The sequence below is a fragment of the Lutra lutra genome, chromosome X (genome assembly GCF_902655055.1).
Source record: "Lutra lutra chromosome X, mLutLut1.2, whole genome shotgun sequence".
NCBI lineage: Eukaryota > Metazoa > Chordata > Mammalia > Carnivora > Mustelidae > Lutra > Lutra lutra.
In genome coordinates, this window is record NC_062296.1 from 31,771,770 (window position 1) to 31,790,552 (window position 18,783).

The 18,783-nt window shown below is 35.0% G+C and overlaps 1 protein-coding gene across 1 annotated transcript in view; it reads right to left on the minus strand.

Annotated features, from left to right (window-relative positions):
- Positions 1–18,783, minus strand: part of HTR2C (5-hydroxytryptamine receptor 2C) — a 295,033-nt gene that overhangs the window by 76,102 nt on the left and 200,148 nt on the right. The window contains exon 5 of the mRNA XM_047716648.1: positions 1,114–1,314. Within this exon, the coding sequence (XP_047572604.1) occupies positions 1,114–1,314 (201 nt within the window). The remainder of the gene's footprint in view (positions 1–1,113; positions 1,315–18,783) is intronic.

Below are 18,783 nucleotides of genomic sequence, written 5' to 3' on the forward strand. Positions count from 1 at the left end.
GCTGTATATTTTCTTTGTAAGCATCGTAAGAACTGGTATCTTTTAAGATGAGCTCTTTGGAGTGGAGGAAGTGAACTCTGTGAGCCCTTAAATATGTAGGTCAAATTGTGTAAATAGATTCACTTTTTTTCTGGGAGAAGTTTTATTGCTTTTTATCCAAAGGTGTATGTTGTTTGTGTGTGTGTGACAGAACAATCTTAAAACTTAAATTTATTTTATCAATAATCCCAGAGTTGAAATCCTTAGTAGATTTCAATGAAGACTGTATAGATATCTTGATCTTGTTCTAAACTGTACCAGAACCTTTTATAGAAACATAACTCTGAGGAGGGATCATTTAATGAGACACTAAATGTAAGTTCCAACTGGAAGAGGAGGAAACAAAAGGAAAAAAAAAAAAAAAGATTGTAAAAGCCCTTACAGTCCAATTGGTTAAATTTTGTGACTTGAATATTAGCATTATTAAGGCATATCTCAATCATAAGCAATATCTCAATCATAAGCAATAAGATGATCATTTCTCTCCCTTCAACTTCCCCCAGATCTTTAAAAAATGGATTTCTCTCTCTTTTTGTATAAGCAGAATCTAAGAAGATATTTTAAAACAGAGGAAAAGTAATATATTCTAAGTCAATTAACAGCATAAATTTTGACATGTTTACTTCGTGAGGATTCATGTGACACTATTGATTTTTCCACTCAAGAAAATGTGAAATTAGAATAAAAACATTAAGATTAATATTTTGCGATAGATTTATCTTTTGGAAGATTTTAATGCTATATTCAAAAAATTTAGACCATATATCTTTGTCTTTAACTAGTTTTAAATATCTCAAAGATTATGTATCTGTGTTGCAGAATTCATTGGCATACTAATGTATAAAATAATTTAACAGCATAAATAGAAACTTTATATTTATATATTAATATACATTACATTTCTTTAATTATTGTTAACCTAAATATCAGATATATAGGTTAAGAATAATTCTTAAATAGAATCCCGATTAAACGCAAATGTTACCAGTCGACGTCTGTACGTTGTTCACAGTACATAATCCGAAAGTATTGAGCATAGCCGCTGCAATTCTAATGGCCAAGAAAGTTATTTACCTATCGAAATTGCCCAAACAATAGCAATCTTCATGATGGCCTTAGTCCGCGAATTGAAACGGCTATGCTCAATAGGATTACGTATTGCTACATACCGATCCAGCGAGATAGCGCAGAGGTGCATGATGGACGCTGTAGAAAATAAAACATCCAAAGAAATCCAGACGGGGCACAAATATCTAGGTAGTGGCCAGACATAATCTGAAAGAGAAAACAGAGAAGACAAGAACATATTATCCAAATTAAACCATCTAGTTTTACATTTTAGTCTACTTATTTTCTTCCTCTCATAAGTTTTTTTTTTTTTTAAAGTGAAATTTGGGAATCATTATTTTCCATAGTAATGATAATGATGATAATGCCTTTAGTGTTTCATGCATTATTTCTTATTAAGATAAAACTTATATAACGTGAAATTAGTCATTGAAAAGTTTACAGTCCTGTGGTATTTAGTACTTTCACAATATTACACGACCATTACTTTTTTTTCTTTTTAAGATTTTATTTATTTATTTGACAGACAGAGATCACAAGTAGACAGAGAGGCAGGCAGAGAGAGAGAGAGAGGGAAGCAGGCTCCCTGCTGAGCAGAGAGCCAGATGTGGGGCTCGATCCCAGGACCCTGAGATCATGACCTGAGCCAAAGGCAGCGGCTTAACCCACTGAGCCACCCAGGCACTCACACAATCATTACTTTTTTTGTAGTTTTAAAACATTTCATCATTCCAAAAGGTAACTACTACTCATTAGGCAGTCATTCCCCGTTGTCCCGTCCCCCAGCCCCTGAAAATCTCTAATCTGTTTTTTGTCTCTATGAATTTAACTAATCAGAATATTTCGTAAAAATGGAATCATACAATAGGTTCCTGGCTTCTTTTAATAACACTGGTTTTGATGTTCATCCATTTTGTAGCATGTTTTAGTACTTTATTCTTTTTTATGGCTAGTGCTTTTATTTGTTGAGTTTTTTATACTGTTGTAAATAGAATCTTTTTTTTTTTTTAATTTCCTTTATGGACAGTTCATTGCTAGTATGTAGAACTATAACTGCTTTTCATGTGTTAATCTTGTATCCTACAACTTTGCTGAATTCATTTATTAGATCTAGTTTTGTGTGTAGGGTTCCTTGGGATTTTCTGTTTACGACGTCATGCCATTGAATAAAGATAATTTTACTTTTTCTTTCCCAGTTTCCTTTTGCCTTTTATTTCTTTTCTTGCTTAAGTGTCTATATACAATTTCTAACAGTGTTGAATAGAAGTAGTAAACACAGCCATCTTACCTTTTTCCTGATCAGAAAAGAAAATCTTTCATTCTTTCACAATTAAGTAGGATGTTAGCTGTGGGTTTTTCATAAATGTTTTTTATCATGTTGAAGAAGTTTCCTTCTATTTCTAGTTTGTTGAGTGTTTTTATCATAAAAGAGTGATAGATTTTGCCAAATGCTTTTTTTTTTTTTTTTGCATCAATTGAGATATCTTGGGGTTTTCTTACCTTAATTCTATTAACGAGATCCAATACATGGTTGATTTTTACATATTGAACCATCTTTGCATTCCTATGATAAATCTCACTTGGGCATGGTGTATACTGTAATATTATATTTAGTTTTCTAGTATTTTGCTGAGGATTTCTGCATCTATATTTATAAGTAATATTGGTTTATACTTGTCTTTTCTTGTAATGTCATTATCTGGTATTGATATCTGGATGATGCTGGTCTCATAGAATGAGTTACAGAGTGTTCCCACGTCTTCTATTTTGTAGGAGTTTGATTAGAATCCATGTTCATTCTTCAAATATGAATCCATGTTCATTCTTCAAATATCACTGGTAAAATTTGTCAGTGAAGCCATGAGGTCTGGATTTTCTTGTTTTTGTTTTCCTCTATTCTCTATTTTGTTTATGTCCATTTTAATCTTTACTGTTTTCTTTCTTTTTTTAAAGATTTATTTATTTATTTATTTAACAGAGAAAGAGAGAGAGAGAGAGAGAGGGAGAGAGAGCACACAAACAGGCAGAATAGCAGGGTGAGGGAGATGCAGAAGCAGTTTCCCCACTGAGCAGGTAGCCTGATGGAGGGCTCAATCCCAGGACCCTGGGATCAAGACCTGAGCTGAACACAGATGCTTAATGACTGGGCCACCCAGGCGCCCCTACTATTTTCTTTCTTTTGATAGTTTAGGTTGTTTGTTCTTCCTTTCTAGTTCCTTAAGATCTGGAGTTAGGTTATTGATTTGGGATCTTTCTTCCTTTTAAATGCAGGCATTTGTAGTTATAAACTTCTGTCAGAGCACTACATTTGCTGTACCCATGAATTTTGGTAAGTTTTCATTTCACTCCCCTCAAAGTATTTTCTAATTTCATTTGTAATTTCTTCTTTGATCTGTTGGTTGATTAATTGTGACTGTGGTGGTTAATTTCCACATATTTATGAATTTACAGTATTCTTTTGTCATTGATTCCTAGTTTCATTTCATTTTGGAGAAGAGCCTTTGAATATTGATATTTAAAAATTTTAATGCTTAATTTGAATATGATCTATCCCATAGAATATTCCATGTACACTTGAGAAAAAGGTTTTTTCTGCTGTTGTTGGATGGGGTGTTCTATATATGTCTGATGGGATTAGTTGATTCATAGTATTGTTCAAGTCCTCTATTTTCTCATTTATCTTCTGTTTAGTTGTTCTATTCATTACTGAAAATGGTGTATTCATGTATCCAAGTATTATTTTAGATCTTTTCCTCCCTTCATTTTTGTCAGTTTCACTTCCTATATTTTTTGGTCTCTGTTGTTGGATGCATTTATATTTGAAATTATTATGTCTTTTTGATGCTTTGACACTTTTATCAATATATAATGTCTTTCTTTGTCCCTCATAACAATTTTTGCCTTCAGTTCTACTTTGTCTGATACTATTATAGCCACCTCAGCTTTTATTGGTTACTATTTGCATGGAATATCTTTTCCATCCTTTTACTTTAACCTATTTGTGACTTTGAATCTAAAATGAGTCTCTTATTGACAGCCTATACAGGAAGGTTCTTTTTAAATCCATTCTGGCATCATGCATTTTTTTTTAAAGATTTTGTTTATTTATTTGACAGACAGAGATCACAAGTAGGCAGAGAGGCAGGCAGAGAGAGAGGGAAGCAGGCTACCTGCAGAGTGGAAAACCTGATGTGGGGTTTGATTCCAGGACCCTGGGATGATGACCTGAGCCAAAGGCAGAGGCTTTAACCCACTGAGCTACCCAGGTGCCCCTGGCATCATGTATTTTTAATAATTCTGCTAATCTTTGCCCTATAATTGGGCAGTTTAGTCCATGTGCTTTTAAAATAATTACAGTTACAGAGGGATTTATTTCTACCATTTGTTATTTGTTTTTATATGATACATATCAGTTCCTCATAAATATTTGTTATTCACTTTAATTGTGATTAATTGATTTCCACTGGGCAACTTTTGATTTTTTCTTGTTTCTTTTTCTGTATATTATTTTAGAATTAAAATGGTAACAAAGTTTTAATTAATACTAATTTTGTTTCAGTAGTATACAGATTTTTGTTCTGTTATATCTTTTTCTGTCTTTGTTATTGTCACAAATTACATCTTTACACATTGTGTGTCCATTAACATAGATTTATAAGTATTGTTTTATGTAAGGTATTAAACAAAAAGGGGAATAATCCCAAAGCTAGAAAAGAAATAAGAAGGTAAGTAATCTCATTAAATTAACATGTATGAAAAGATGAAGGACCATAGAAATTTAAAAAATTCTCATAACTCATTTCATAAAACAATATAGTGTCAATATCAAAACCTATAAAACATTGAAAAAATATAACTAGCAAGAAATAACATTTATTGATATAGATTCAGAGTTATAAACAAAATATTAACAAATAGAATTCAGCAAAGTGTCAAAAGAGTAATACACCATGTAAAAACAAAACTATTTCAGGAATGCAAGTGTAATTCAATATCATAAAAACCCCCCAATATAATAGCTTATATTAACATTTGTAAAGGCATTTTATGACCTTTTAATAGATATTGAAGAATAGTTTGATAAAATACAGAAGTTATTTCTAATTAAAATTTTAATTATATAGTGGTGAAAGGAATCCCCTTAAATTTTATAATTTACCAAAAACCAATAACAAATGTTATAAACACTAGTGCAATAAATACATTTCAATTACATTAAATTCAGAAATTGGACAGGACAAAAATTTATAGACAGTCTTCAAAGCAGCTACCAGGACCATGTTCAATGAAGGAAGGGTGGAAGCTCTTGAAACAAATAGAAAAAAGCCATCTTAAATAAGAAGTAGAACTTATAAAAATAATAAAATGGAGAATTTAGAGTTGAAAAAATATATAATATCTGAAAGAAGAGAATCACTGTATGGACTTAATAAAAGAATGGAGATGATAGATGAAGAGCCATTAAACTGAATATGGATTAGTAAAAATTATCCAAACTGAAGAAGCGTGAGAAAAAGATTGAAAATAAATGGTTATAATAGGGACCTACAGAACAATATGTAGATGTGTAACATTTGTGCCATTGGAATCTGAGATGGGGAAAAAACTGATACAGAAAAAGTTTTGAAGAAATAATGGTCTAAGACATCCCATACTTGATGAAAAACAAGAAGTTGTGCAAAACCCATTATGGTTAAACTCAAATATAATCATTCCTAGATACATCATAATCTGGTAAAAACAAAAGATAAAGGAAAACATCTTGAAGCAGCTGAGAAAAATGACTAAGTATAGGGAGCAATGGCTTTAACAACTTCAGATTTTTCATCAGAAATCATGGAGACCAGAAGGCAGTATAATCATAATCCAGAATTCTACATCCAGTGAAAATATCTTCAAAAAAATGACTGAAATAAAGGAATTTTCATATGAGGGGAAACAATGAACTGATTGACAGGAAACTTGTTCTAAAAAATGCTGAAAGATGTTCTTCAGAAAAAAGAAAAGAAATTATACTAAAAGAAAACTTGTAAACTCAAGAATGAGTGAGTGAAGAAGAACAGAATTGATAAATAATTTGGGAAATGTAATAGATTATTTTTCTTATTCTAGGTCTTTAAAATACATGCGACTATTAAAAATTATAATGCTGTCTGAGAAGTTTCTCCATGTATATAGATGTATCCCATATTACAATTAAAGCAAAAGGAGGAAAGGAATCTATATGACTATAAGGTTTTTATAGTCACTTGAAGTGATAAGATAGTAACTGTAGGGAAATTGTGAAATTTTAGATATGTATATTTTAATCTAGAAAGCAATTGCTAAAAAACACTGTACAAAGAAATATAGCAAACAACCCAATAGATCAATAAAAATGGAATACTAAAATAAAATGAATAAAACACAAAGTAATTCAGAAATAAGAAAAAAGGGATAAAAAAAGATAAATAGAAAATTATAAAAAAATAACATAGTTCCAAACTAAACAATACTTGCACTAAATGGAAATGGTATTAAGTATAAATTGTATCAATTTAAAGAGACAGCCATGCTGGATTAAAAAGAACAAAAATAAATATTACCCAATTATATGCTGTTTATAAGGAACTCTATAAGTTTGAATATGATGATATAGATAAATATAAAGTAAAAGGACAGAAAAGGACACACAATGCAAACACTAATCAAAGGACTTACTGGAGTTGTTATATGAATATCAAAGTAAATTTCAGATCAAATAATATTACTAGGAATGATAGAGACCGTGTTACAATGATAAAGTTTTCAACTTATCAAAGATACATAACAATCTTAAACATCTACATAACCCAATAACAGAACTTCAAATTTCATGAAGCAAAAAAAGATAGAAAAGAAGAAATCAAAAGTAGAATCACAATTATACTTTGAGATTTCCACACCCTTTTCTCAATAATTGACAAAAGTAGGCAGAAAATTGTCAGTGATATAAAAAAACTGCGTAGCACTAACAATGAACTTGACTAAATTGACATTTATAAAACACTCTATTCAACAATAGAAGAACACACAGGCTTTTCAAGAACCCATAAAAATTGACCAGAAAAGACCATAAAATAATTCTTAAGAAATTAAAATGATTGACATAGTGCAATGTCTAGTCTCTGACCTTAACAGAATTAACCTAAAAACTAGTAATGAAGAGATATCTTAAAAAAGTACAAGTATTTGGAAATTAAACAGCACAGTTCTACACAGTTTATGTTTCAAAGAAGACTCAAATTTAATTAAATAATTTGAACTAAATAAAAATTAAAACATTCAAAATTTGTGTGATGGTGCTAAAGCAGTACTCAGAGGGAAATTTCTAACATTAATGGTTTATTTTAGAAAAGAAGAAAATCTCAAAACCATGATCTAAATTTCCATATTAAAGTCCTAGACAAAGAAAAGCAAATTAAAATGAAAGCATCGGAAGAAAGGAAATCATAAATATAAAAAGCAGAAATCATTGAAACTGAGGAAAGACAATAATAGAAAAAAAATTCAATGAAACGAAACGGTTTTTTGAAAAGATCAGTAACATCGATAAACTCCTAGGCAGATTAAGGGAGAAATAAGAGTAGAAGACACAAATTACTGATATTAGTGATGAAAGAGGGAATATCTCTACAGACCTCACAGACAATTATAAGGGAATTTTATAAGCAATAGTTTGTCCGTAAATTTGTATGGACATTTGTTTCCTTAGACATAAAACTACAAATTTCTGAGCCATGCACTGAATTCAGGATTCCCATGGAGAGTCTGTGCTGCTGAGTCAAAAAAGGATACAAATGTTTTGAATTTCTACTCAGAGTTAGCCTTTTCCTTGGGCTAAGACTGGCCCACTTGCCACGGACTAAAGAGTGCCAAAGCCAGGGATGGTTGACTGGAAACTTAACTTAGATTTGACTGCATAGAAATAAACCCTTTTAAGGACTCCAGGGTCTTTCGAGATGGCATCCCAGGCTATCACTCAAGTTGGTACTATTGACAGAACTAATTGTCTCCAAGCAAAGTGTCCTTAGGTATTCGTCATATATAGGTCCATAGTGAAATTTTCAACAATCTACAATGAAAATTGGGAAATTAAGTATAACAATACCTTTAAAAAAATAAAGCTGTATTTATTCCACTTAAATGACTTATTTTTATTCTGAGATTATATCCTTCCTCTAGAATTCAGAAGCAGAAGGGTCCAGCCCATAGATTGGCTGGATTTTGCTTTACCATTTTATTCCTGCTTCTGTATTTTTGAAAACTTAGCTCTGTTCTTGATATTTCCTATCACTTTGCCTTTGATAGAGTTCCCTGGATATGATTGGATACTGCATCTCACATCAATTATATCTTATAAATGCTTTTGGGAACATGCCACTAACTTTCTTGGAATCACACCCACCTCCTTGTAACTTGATTTTTCTCTGATAATTAGACTCTCTTTCCACCCACTTGAACTTGATTTAGAATTATTGGATCTTCTCTGTCCTACTTCTCCAAAATCTTTTGCTTCTGACATTGAGGCATTTTAAAAATTTACTGTTAACTTGACGGTGAGCTTACAGATCGACTTGATCTTGACCCTGAACTTACAGAGCCACTCCCAGAGCTACTGCCTTTTCCAAGCCAAGGTGATGACCCCCAGTGCTCTATCCTCTACTAAATACATATGTCAGAGTGCCTTTTTAGTCAAACAGCGCAGCATCTGTATTTCCTTGACACGCAGATTTTATGGTTCTTCAGCGAAGCCGTGATGTGTCTCGATGAAGTGGGCGGGGAGATGGGACATCCTACATATGCAACCAGCTGGCCCCCTTACTATGAAATAGGGATTTCCTGGCAGCACTATGCAGGATGTTCAACCTCCCGGCCCATGGGAACGTGAACTGCTGCACCGCGAAGTTCCGGTTTCTGCGAGGGGCTCACTGTTGATTGATGCTTCTCTGTGCGAACATGAAGGCTTCCTCCAGCCCGATCTTCTCCTCCTGAAGAACTGGTTGTGGTTATTAATAGCCTAAATGATCTAGAAGCCTGGTAACTAATAACCCACCTCTTATTCAGAATTAAGCTCCATATTCTGACAACATAATTTTCCATCGACTTAAATAAAAAGAGAAAATTCTTCTGACACCTGAAGGGTTTGATACGATGTAGAAAATCTTTTGAAAAACACCCTGGATTTGCTCCCTTGAGATAGTCCCACAGTCCACATACCCTGGAGTTTTCCACGTAATTTACAATTGCATTCCTTTCAAGATGACTTTAAGTCTTCTGTTATGGGGGTATGGTTAAACAAACAAACAAACAAACAAACAAAAAACAACAACAAAAAAACAATCTGATGATATTTTCTTCTGTGGAAGTCTCACCAGTTTTATGGATCTTGGGTGGTGGGAAAGAGAGAAGGACATGGAAGAAATCATGAATATTTTGTTTTCCTGGTGGTCTTAGCTTAACCAAGTACAACTTAATGAGGATTTGTGCTACATGGCTCTACCTTCTAGTCATTAGATTTCTTGGAGAACATTATTATTCAAAAGAGAAAGGAATTTAAACAGCGTTTTATCCAAGCCACTAAGAAAGTTTCATGCTTAATTTGAACATTAGAGGTTTAATTTCTTTTTTTTTTAAAAGATTTATTTATTTATTTATTTGAGAGAGAGGGTGAGAGATAGCACAAGCAGGGTAGGCGTAGAGGGAGAAGCAGACTTCCCGCTGAGCTGGGAGCCCAATGTAGGACTTGATTCCTGGACTCTGGGATCATGACCTGAACTGGAGGCAGACGCTTAAGGAGCTGAGCCACCCAGGTACCCTGAAGTTAAATTTCAACAGGAATCAAATAAAAGCAACAAATTCATATACACGTGTGTCCTTTTTTTTCACATGAAGCTTCTCTTTACACAAAGGTCTTGATTAGGTTGAGGAAGTTATTTTCTATTTTAGTTTGGGTTTTCTTTTCTTTCTTTCTTTTATTTTTTTAAATCACAAAAGGGGTTTGGATTTTGTCAAATGCTTATTTATGTCTATTGAGGTCATCAGGTAGCTTTTGTCCTTTATTCTATTGGTAAGGGGTATTATATTGATTGAGTTTCATATGTTGAAACAACTTTGCTTTTCTCGGATAATATCCATTTTCTTGGTGTTCAGCCCTTTTTATAGACTGCTAGGTTCAATTTATCTAGCATTTCGTTAAGGATACTTGCATCTATATTCATAAGAGATACTGATCTATAGATTTTTATTTTTCTTGTGCTGTCTTTGTCTGGTTTTGGCATCAAGATAATATTGGAATTCCCCTCTCTTTTATTTGTGCAAGATGTTTTGTTGACGATTCTCTGGAAATGAGGGTCTGAAGGAGCTCTAACCCTGTTCTGTTCCCCTCTGCCAGCTGTGAGGCAGCTGGTTTGCATCCTGATTGTAGGCTGTTGGTTTTTAAGTTTACCCTAAAGCCTGAGAGAGGACATGAGGCTGGGGCAAGTTAAAAATGCCACAGAGACTGTTGTTCTTACCGAGATTCGGTCATTTTTCTTCAATAAACACTCCCCAATTGCCGTAAGCTTTCAGTTAACTTCCAGAGGCCTGAATTAGTTGATTCTGACAATTTTTGTAATTTTTCCTGTTGCTTTTAACCAAGAGAGGATTTTGGAAGTCCCTAGTCCACCATTTTGGCTGATGTCCACAATGCGAATTTTCATGTAAAAAAATATATCTTCAAATTTTATAATATCAGAAAGTTTAGAAATCATAGGAAATCTTTCATGCTGAGACCGTATTATTAGTATAAAGAATGGAATGGGGATTTTGAATAGTAGTATGAGTGAGAACATGGAAATGTCATGTTCATATCTATTTCCCAATATCAAGGGCTGCATTATATACACTGTCCTAAATAATCCTGTAGGTATATTTTACACTGTTTTATGATGTATATTTTAACATTGATAATTGTCTCAAATATTTTATGCCACTCATTTCTTTATCTTTTAAATTTTTATGTCTAGATCTTGCTGCAATTATTTTATTCCAGTTTATTTTACATTATTTAAAAGTATTGCCGCAATAAAATGTTGTATTGTATATGTAGCCAAATCGGTCAGTCTTCTCATTTGTGTCATCACCTATGACTCGCTCATCTCAGATGTTAGGTAAATAGCCAATAGATGAGTAAACATCCTATTCACTTTCTTCTTGTTTTTCTCTGGATAAGTTTTTTTTTTTTTTAAAGATTTTATTTATTTATTTGACAGAGAGAGATCACAATTAGGCAGAGAGGCAGGCAAAGAGAGAGGAAGGGAAGCAGGCTCCCCACTGAGCAGAGAGCCCGATGCAGGGCTTGATCCCAGGACCCCGGGATCATGACCCGAGCCAAAGGCAGAGGCTCCAACCCACTGAGCCACCCAGGTGCCCCTCTCTGGATAAGTTTTAAAGAGTCTTTTTTTTTTTTAATCTTCCCAGAATCAATTTTTGAGTGTGAAGAGACTTGAGTATCTCAAATTTAACATGTTTTCTTTTAGCATTGACTTTGATGCCTCATTTATCATAAATAGTATGACCCATGTTCTACTTTTTCCCCCACCTTTTGTTTCTGTGCATTCCTACAAACATGCATTATTATTATACTGGCTGTTGGCTTAGAATATATTAAAAATGGTTTTTCTGTTACTATCTTTGGAAAGTGTTTATTAGGAGTATGCACTGAAGTTTATTAAATGACTTTCGGCCTCTCCCAGGATGAACTATAGTGTATTGTGTTTAACCTACTGTAATACCATATTGATATATTTTATAATATAGTGAAAATCCTTACATTCATTAGATAAAAAGAAACTAGCATTAGTTAAATATTTTTTTTTCTAGGAAACCTTACATGGATGATGTCATTGATGCCTCAAAATAACAGTATAATGCAGTTAGAGATTAAAATTGAAAACCCTGAGTTTTGGTGATGTTCATGCTCCAAGTGATGCAGTTGTAATTTGGAATTAGTATACATAAGAAAAAAAAAGAAAAAGAAAAATATAGAGGTGAAAAGCCATGCTGCTTATTCAATATGCACTATATTTCATTAAAAAATTTTCAGTGTTAGTAACTGGGTGTTCACTGTATAATGAAGAGGCTAACATGTAAACAAAAATTTTGGTACAAAGAGATAAGTGCTATGACAGGTAGCACACATGATGTTCTAGAAATACTGAGAATGATAAACTTATCTCCCCCCCAGGTTTATGAGATCAGGCTTCTCAGAGAAGGCTGGAGAGGGAAGAAATGGAAGTCTGGAAGAAGCCAGTGATTTGGGGAACACATCGAGGAGATAGGAGTGATGTCCCAGAACAGGATATTTGTGAACAAGGGAGTTAGAGAGTTGGAAGGAAGAATTTCATACAGCGGCCCCCACTTATCCACAGGGGATACATACCAAGACCACCAGTGGATGCCTGAAACTGTGGATGGTACTGAACCCTGTGTATCCTATTTTTTTTCCTGTACCTACATACTTGTCATAAAGTTTAATTTATAAATTAGGCATTATAAGAGATTAACAACCGTAACTAATAACAAAATAGGACAATGTAACAATATACCATAATACAAGCTTTGTGAATGTGGTTTCTCTCTCTTTCTCTCTCTCAAGATATCTTATTGTATCGCACTCACCCTTGTGATGATGTGAGATGAGAAAATGCCTGGGTGATGAGATGATGTGAGGGGAATGATGCAGACATGGTGACTACTAGTGACCTTCTGACGCTGTGTCAGAAGAAGGAGCCTCTGCTTTGGGCCTGCATCACTGAAACTGCTGAAAGCCAAAACCACAGGTGAGGGGGACTACTGAATTGAGAAGTAGGAAGTTGATGATTGAGGTAGAGTAGTTCTTGATTTTTGGCAAATTAAAAGAATAATTAGCCATAAAAATCATGGGCTGTTTGAATTTCCAGAAAGGTTGTGCTTTAAAAAAGGTTTAGTGTGGGGTGCCTGGGTGGCTCAGTGGATTAAGCCGCTGCCTTTGGCTCAGGTCATGATCTCAGGTCATGATCTCAGGGTCCTGTGATCGAGCCCTGCATCGGGCTCTTTGCTCAGCAGGGAGCCTGCTTCCTCCTCTCTCTCTGACTACTTTTGATCTCTCTTTCTCTGTCAAATAAATAAATAAAATCTTTTTAAAAAAAAGGTTTAGTGCTAGATTATTTGGCAATAATTCCAACTATACAGTTCCCTACACTTTCTGTACTGCCAAATTTTTTCAGTTAATGCAGTTTTTCTCATTCTCCAACTTCTTTTTTCCTCCTAACAAGTTAGAAACCAAGGCTGGGAATGAGTCAGGATTTCCTTTTACCAGTTCCCCCCTCTAACTGAGGACATGAAACCTTGGGTGAATTTTAGTATCGTTTTGAATTCTAGTCTCATCATTGTAGTTTTTATAAATATTTTTTAAAATTCTACCACAGATGCAGCACTCCTTATTAATTTTGAGTAGGGTTTTATATTTCTTTTTGTTTGATTTTACAGGACTTGTATGAAATTTGAAGAGCAGTCTCCAGCACTTTTACAAATTGTTACTTAAGGTAAGCCAAAAGGAGCTCTTTTAGCTTTCACATGGGATTGAAGGAAAACTATCAAGGAGAAAGCTGTGCCTAATTGCCTGAAGTAGCTATATATCTTTCAAGTCATAATTCCAAATATCCCTCTAGCCCTTCTAAATATAATGCATTGATTTTGAAAGGAAGTAGAACGAATTTATGGTCAAGTAGATCAAAATAAAAGTGTCAAATAGAAGCAGCCAGAAATGGAAGTCTCCCAGAAAAGGCACTCTTCTAGTTAATATTCTCTGGAAAACCTGCCAAGGATGAGTAAAGCTTTATTTTAGTGAAGGACAGAAATGCTTACAACACAGAACACTATTTATTACATAATTTGCTCTGTGGAACTCGGTAGATGAACACAGATTTTCTTTTAGCCAATGTGAACAATGCATGGCTCTCTTTTGGATCAGGAAGATTTATGTTTTATCATGGTTTTGTCATTCTGTTAATAACTGTATAACATTAGTGGTGTCAATTACCTAATATTACTAATAATATTACCTAATATATTCTTAGTAGCACTCAAGTCACATTTTAACTTCCTACTAATGAATTGCACAGAATGTCTGTTGGCCTACAAATTCTTTTTTTTTTTTTTTTAAGATTTTATTTATTTGTTTGACATACAGCGATCACAAGAAGGCAGAGAAGCAGGCAGAGAGAGAGGGGGAAGCAGGCTCCCTGCCGAGCGGAGAGCCCAATGTGGGGCTCAATCCCAGGACCCTGGGATCGTGACCTGAGCTGAAGGCAGAGGCTTTAACCCACTGAGCCACCCAGGCCCCCCGGCCTACAAATTCTCAACACTGGTTAGGTGCATACTGGGTATAGTTTTGGGTTATACAACTTTACTGGAAAATCCCAAAGATGATTACAAACATTATCAAAGTAAGTCTATAGGATTTCACTAAACTGTTAACGTTGCTTAGCTGTCAGGGATATACAACAGTAATTATGGCTTATAAATAATCTTATACAGATATTTCTTCATGCCATCAAGTATAAAACTTGAGTAAAGAGATCATAACTATGAAATTGGGGTGATAAAGGAAGGATTAGTTTACTCTGAGATCGGATATCTGCTTTTTACTCCAGTGTCATCTCTATTTCCCCCCAGTCTTTGTACATTTTGATTCTTTTTTTAGAGTGGGGAGGGGAAAAGGGAAAGGGAGAGAAAGAATCTTTTTTTTTTTTTAAGATTTTTTTTAAAAATTTATTTATTTGAGAGAGAGACAGTGAGAGAGAGCATGAGCGAGGAGAAGGTCAAAGAGAGAAGCAGACTCCCCGTGGAGCTGGGAGCCCGATGCGGGGCTCGATCCTGGGATTCCCAGGATCATGACCTGAGCCGAAGGCAGTCGTCCAACCAACTGAGCCACCCAGGCGTCCCGGGAGAGAAAGAATCTTAAGCGTACTCCACACCCAGCACGGAGCCCGACCAAGGACTGATCTCACAACTCTGAGATCATGACCTCAGCAGAAATCAAGAGTCAGACGCTTAACTGACTTAGCCACCTAGGGGCCCCCATTTTGACTTTTTTTGCCTAGAACGACATCTGTAAAAATATCCCGTCTTTAGGCCCCTTTCCTGCTCTGCTAGACAAGTTCCATAATTAAAAACCTGGCTGAGGCAGTACTTCATCTAGGAAGCCCTTACTAAAGCTACACAAATGGAATTCATTACTCCATATATCTTCCCATAGTACCCCGAGTATATCTCTAGGTTAGCATATATATTTTACTGTAATTTTCTATTTGTCCTGGCACATTGTAGATTTCTTGACATTACAGCCTGTGTTAGTACTCTGTAATGTTTCACACAGCTCAGTTAATCACATAGATGTCAGTCTGCACATGTATGGTGTTACAAGTCCCTGATTATTGACATAAACAGCCCTACTCAGCCTCGGAACAATGAGAAATAGACCTATTAGTGTATTAGGAGCACCTCACAACCAACTCCTGCCCCCTGTGAAGGCAAGGCTATTCTCACTGCCTAGGTTCCTGGTACCTAGGTTTTCCAGCATTCTTGCTACAGAAAGAGATCTTTGATCAACTGGAAATATAATATGTCATTCTGTCTGGAAGCAGAATATCTACTTTTGGTCTTCTATATCTCATCCCAGTTCTAGACTCCTCTGCATTAAAATCTTCTCCTGTGTTGTATTTTTCTTACTTACTTTTTTTTTTTTAAAGATTTTATCCATTCATCTGACAGACAGAGAACACAAGTAGTGAGAGAGGCAGGCAGAGAGAGAGAGAGAGGAGCAGGCTCCCCACTGAGCAGAGAGCCCAATGCGGGGCTCGATCCCAGGACCCTCAGATCATGACCTGAGCCAAAGGCAGAGGCTTCAACCCACTGAGCCACCCAGGCGCCCTTTGTGTTGTATTTTCTATCAAGACTGAATCTCAAGAGTATTGAAAGCCCCTGATGGGACATCACAAACAACTGCCTCGAATTGTTCAGATACTCTGTTTGAACTGTTATTTGGTGCCTTAGACTTGGAATTTTGATTCAATCTGCTGAACCAGGCTCTAAGATGGGGATAGCATTTTTGCTGGAGTATTTTATCATGCACTGGAAAAAATTTATGAAGGTGTTAATGGGCCTCCTCCATCAAACTGTCATCAAGAGTTTCCAAATCCTTATTTCTTGAGTCTGTTTCTGACATGATTTAATCATTGAGAGTGTAGTTTTAAACGTTTACATGCATTAATAAAGGAGAGCGTGAAATATATTTTCTATATTTATGATAGCTTGTTGGGATGATTTCCATCTGTGAGGTGGTATGACTTTTTATGAAAGCAAATAACTAAAATAAATAAAGATTTAAAGACTTTTCTACTTCATAAATTTATAGCATATTTTTAAACAATGAATCATAAACTCAAATATTAAAGGAACTTTTGCCTGATAAAAAATCCAAATATTTGTTACACTATTTAATATTTTTACTTTTATTTAACAAAATATCTGCTACTTACTGTAATAATTCAATTTATAAACTGCTATTACTTGGGAAGATTGGAAGTTAGTATCAGCTACTTCAATTCACTAACAGGTGTTTTTGGGCTTAGCAAGATGGTATTTTCTTCACTCTCTTTAAACACATTCTGGATTTGTCCATGCTACCGGAGAATGTCTTCATAGAACATGACCTCGTTTTCCTAATGTAGTTTTGTTAAATGTATAAACCATGTAAAAGAAGAGGGGGGAATTGGGGTAACCAAGGAAGAAGCCACAGAGTTTTGGGGTGGCTACCACTCTAAATAATGCTTCCTTTCCACAGAAATCGATTTAGGTGATTAAATAACCATTCACAAAATAGTAAGAGAGAGAAAGTAGTAGGACTAAAAATATCTCAAAAATCGTGGCTGCACAGAGCAGTTGGAAAAGAGTGACGGTAGGAAGAAATGGTTGTTTTACCATGTGGAGCTCTGAATGTTTGGAGCATGAACTGGTGGTTGTTACTGGATGACTAATGAAGGCACATGCTGGAAACAGGTAGTAGCTTGCCAGGAAGCAAAAACTTTTCCATGAAGAAGCTTTCTATAATAATTGCTCTCTTATCTTCTACTCAGACCATGCATTTAAAAACATACTGACACAAAGCATTTAGCCTTGATAGCCAAACTGCATATTTAATACGCTAATATATTTCTCAGTGAATTAAATGTCTATAATGAGTGCCTGAATGACAACATATTGCCATGACCCTTGTCTTTTCCATAAGGCAGATATTGCCATGATTAAAGGGAAGAGAAATGCCATGTGAAGGTGAAGAAGTATGTAAGAGTTTCCCAGATATGAGTGTTCCAGATATTCTGTGACATCTGTATGTTCTTTGAAGAATTTACTATATTACCATTGTCACTATACTACTTAAATCTTTTTTGTTACCCAAAGACTTTAAAGCATTCTATAGACATTAGCATGCTAAACTTCTAAAAAACATGAAAAAAATAACTAAATAAAAAGAAAATAAAAACCATATAGAGGGGTCTGGGGGAAATTATGAAAAGACAAAATTGATCTTTGGGCACTTTCTTTACTTTTAAACCTCTTTCATTAATGTATTTCATCTATATGCATCTATATTTCAATTATGCATTTTGAATTAAGATTAAACTCCTATTGTTGGCATTGTAGGGAGTGGCAAGTGACGGGGAACTATTTTGGCTGGTGTGGGAGGGCTAAACAACTTGAGTGGCGTCCCTCAATTCACACCCACTCAGAGACTTAACTCTGACTCTCAAGGGTTCCAAGGCTTCCAGGAACACACTTAGCCATTCTCTCTACGTAAGCAGTTTACTCACCTTACTATGCCACATTTTCCATTTTATTAATTAATAGTCTATTATAGTTAACTCGAAAATATTTCTATAAATTGGCTTTAAAATCCGAAATGGTACATTTTAGCTGGACTACCATCACATAGTCATTTTGGGGTGAGGTGTGGACATTTTTCTAGATTTTTTTTTTAATGTGATGAAAATCTTGCTTCAAAATTGAAATTGAAGACACGAAGTAGCAAAAGAAAAGGTGTTGAGACAGGTACAGGGTTGTCTTAATGGACAGACTGTGGAACTGTATCACAAGAGAAGGGCCTGAGACAGGGTCAGGGAGGCAACAAAGACTGACCTGGGAATGAAGCTGTGTGTCTACAGCTTGAGGAAAATATGCATCATAGGCCAAACTTTGAGAAACAGATAGGCAGGGAACAAAAGACTCAAAGGCAAGAAGAATTGACTGGGAAGTAAAATGGAGCAATTGTGGTATCTACTGGGACACAGCAGGATAAGCACAACAGGAAAAAAAGCCTCATTTGACTCATTGGTAGCTCTGGTGAATCCAGGTTCCTGTCCTCTTTCTTTTCTTTTATTATTTTTTTTATTTAAGATTTTATTTATTTATTTGACAGAGAGAGATCACAAGCAGGCAGAGAGGCAGGCAGAGAGAGGGGAGGAAGCAGGCTCCCCGCTGAGCAGAAAGCCCGATGTGGGGCTCGATCCCAGGACCCCGAGATCATGACCTGAGCCGAAGGCAGCGGCTTAACCCACTGAGCCACCCAGGCGCCCC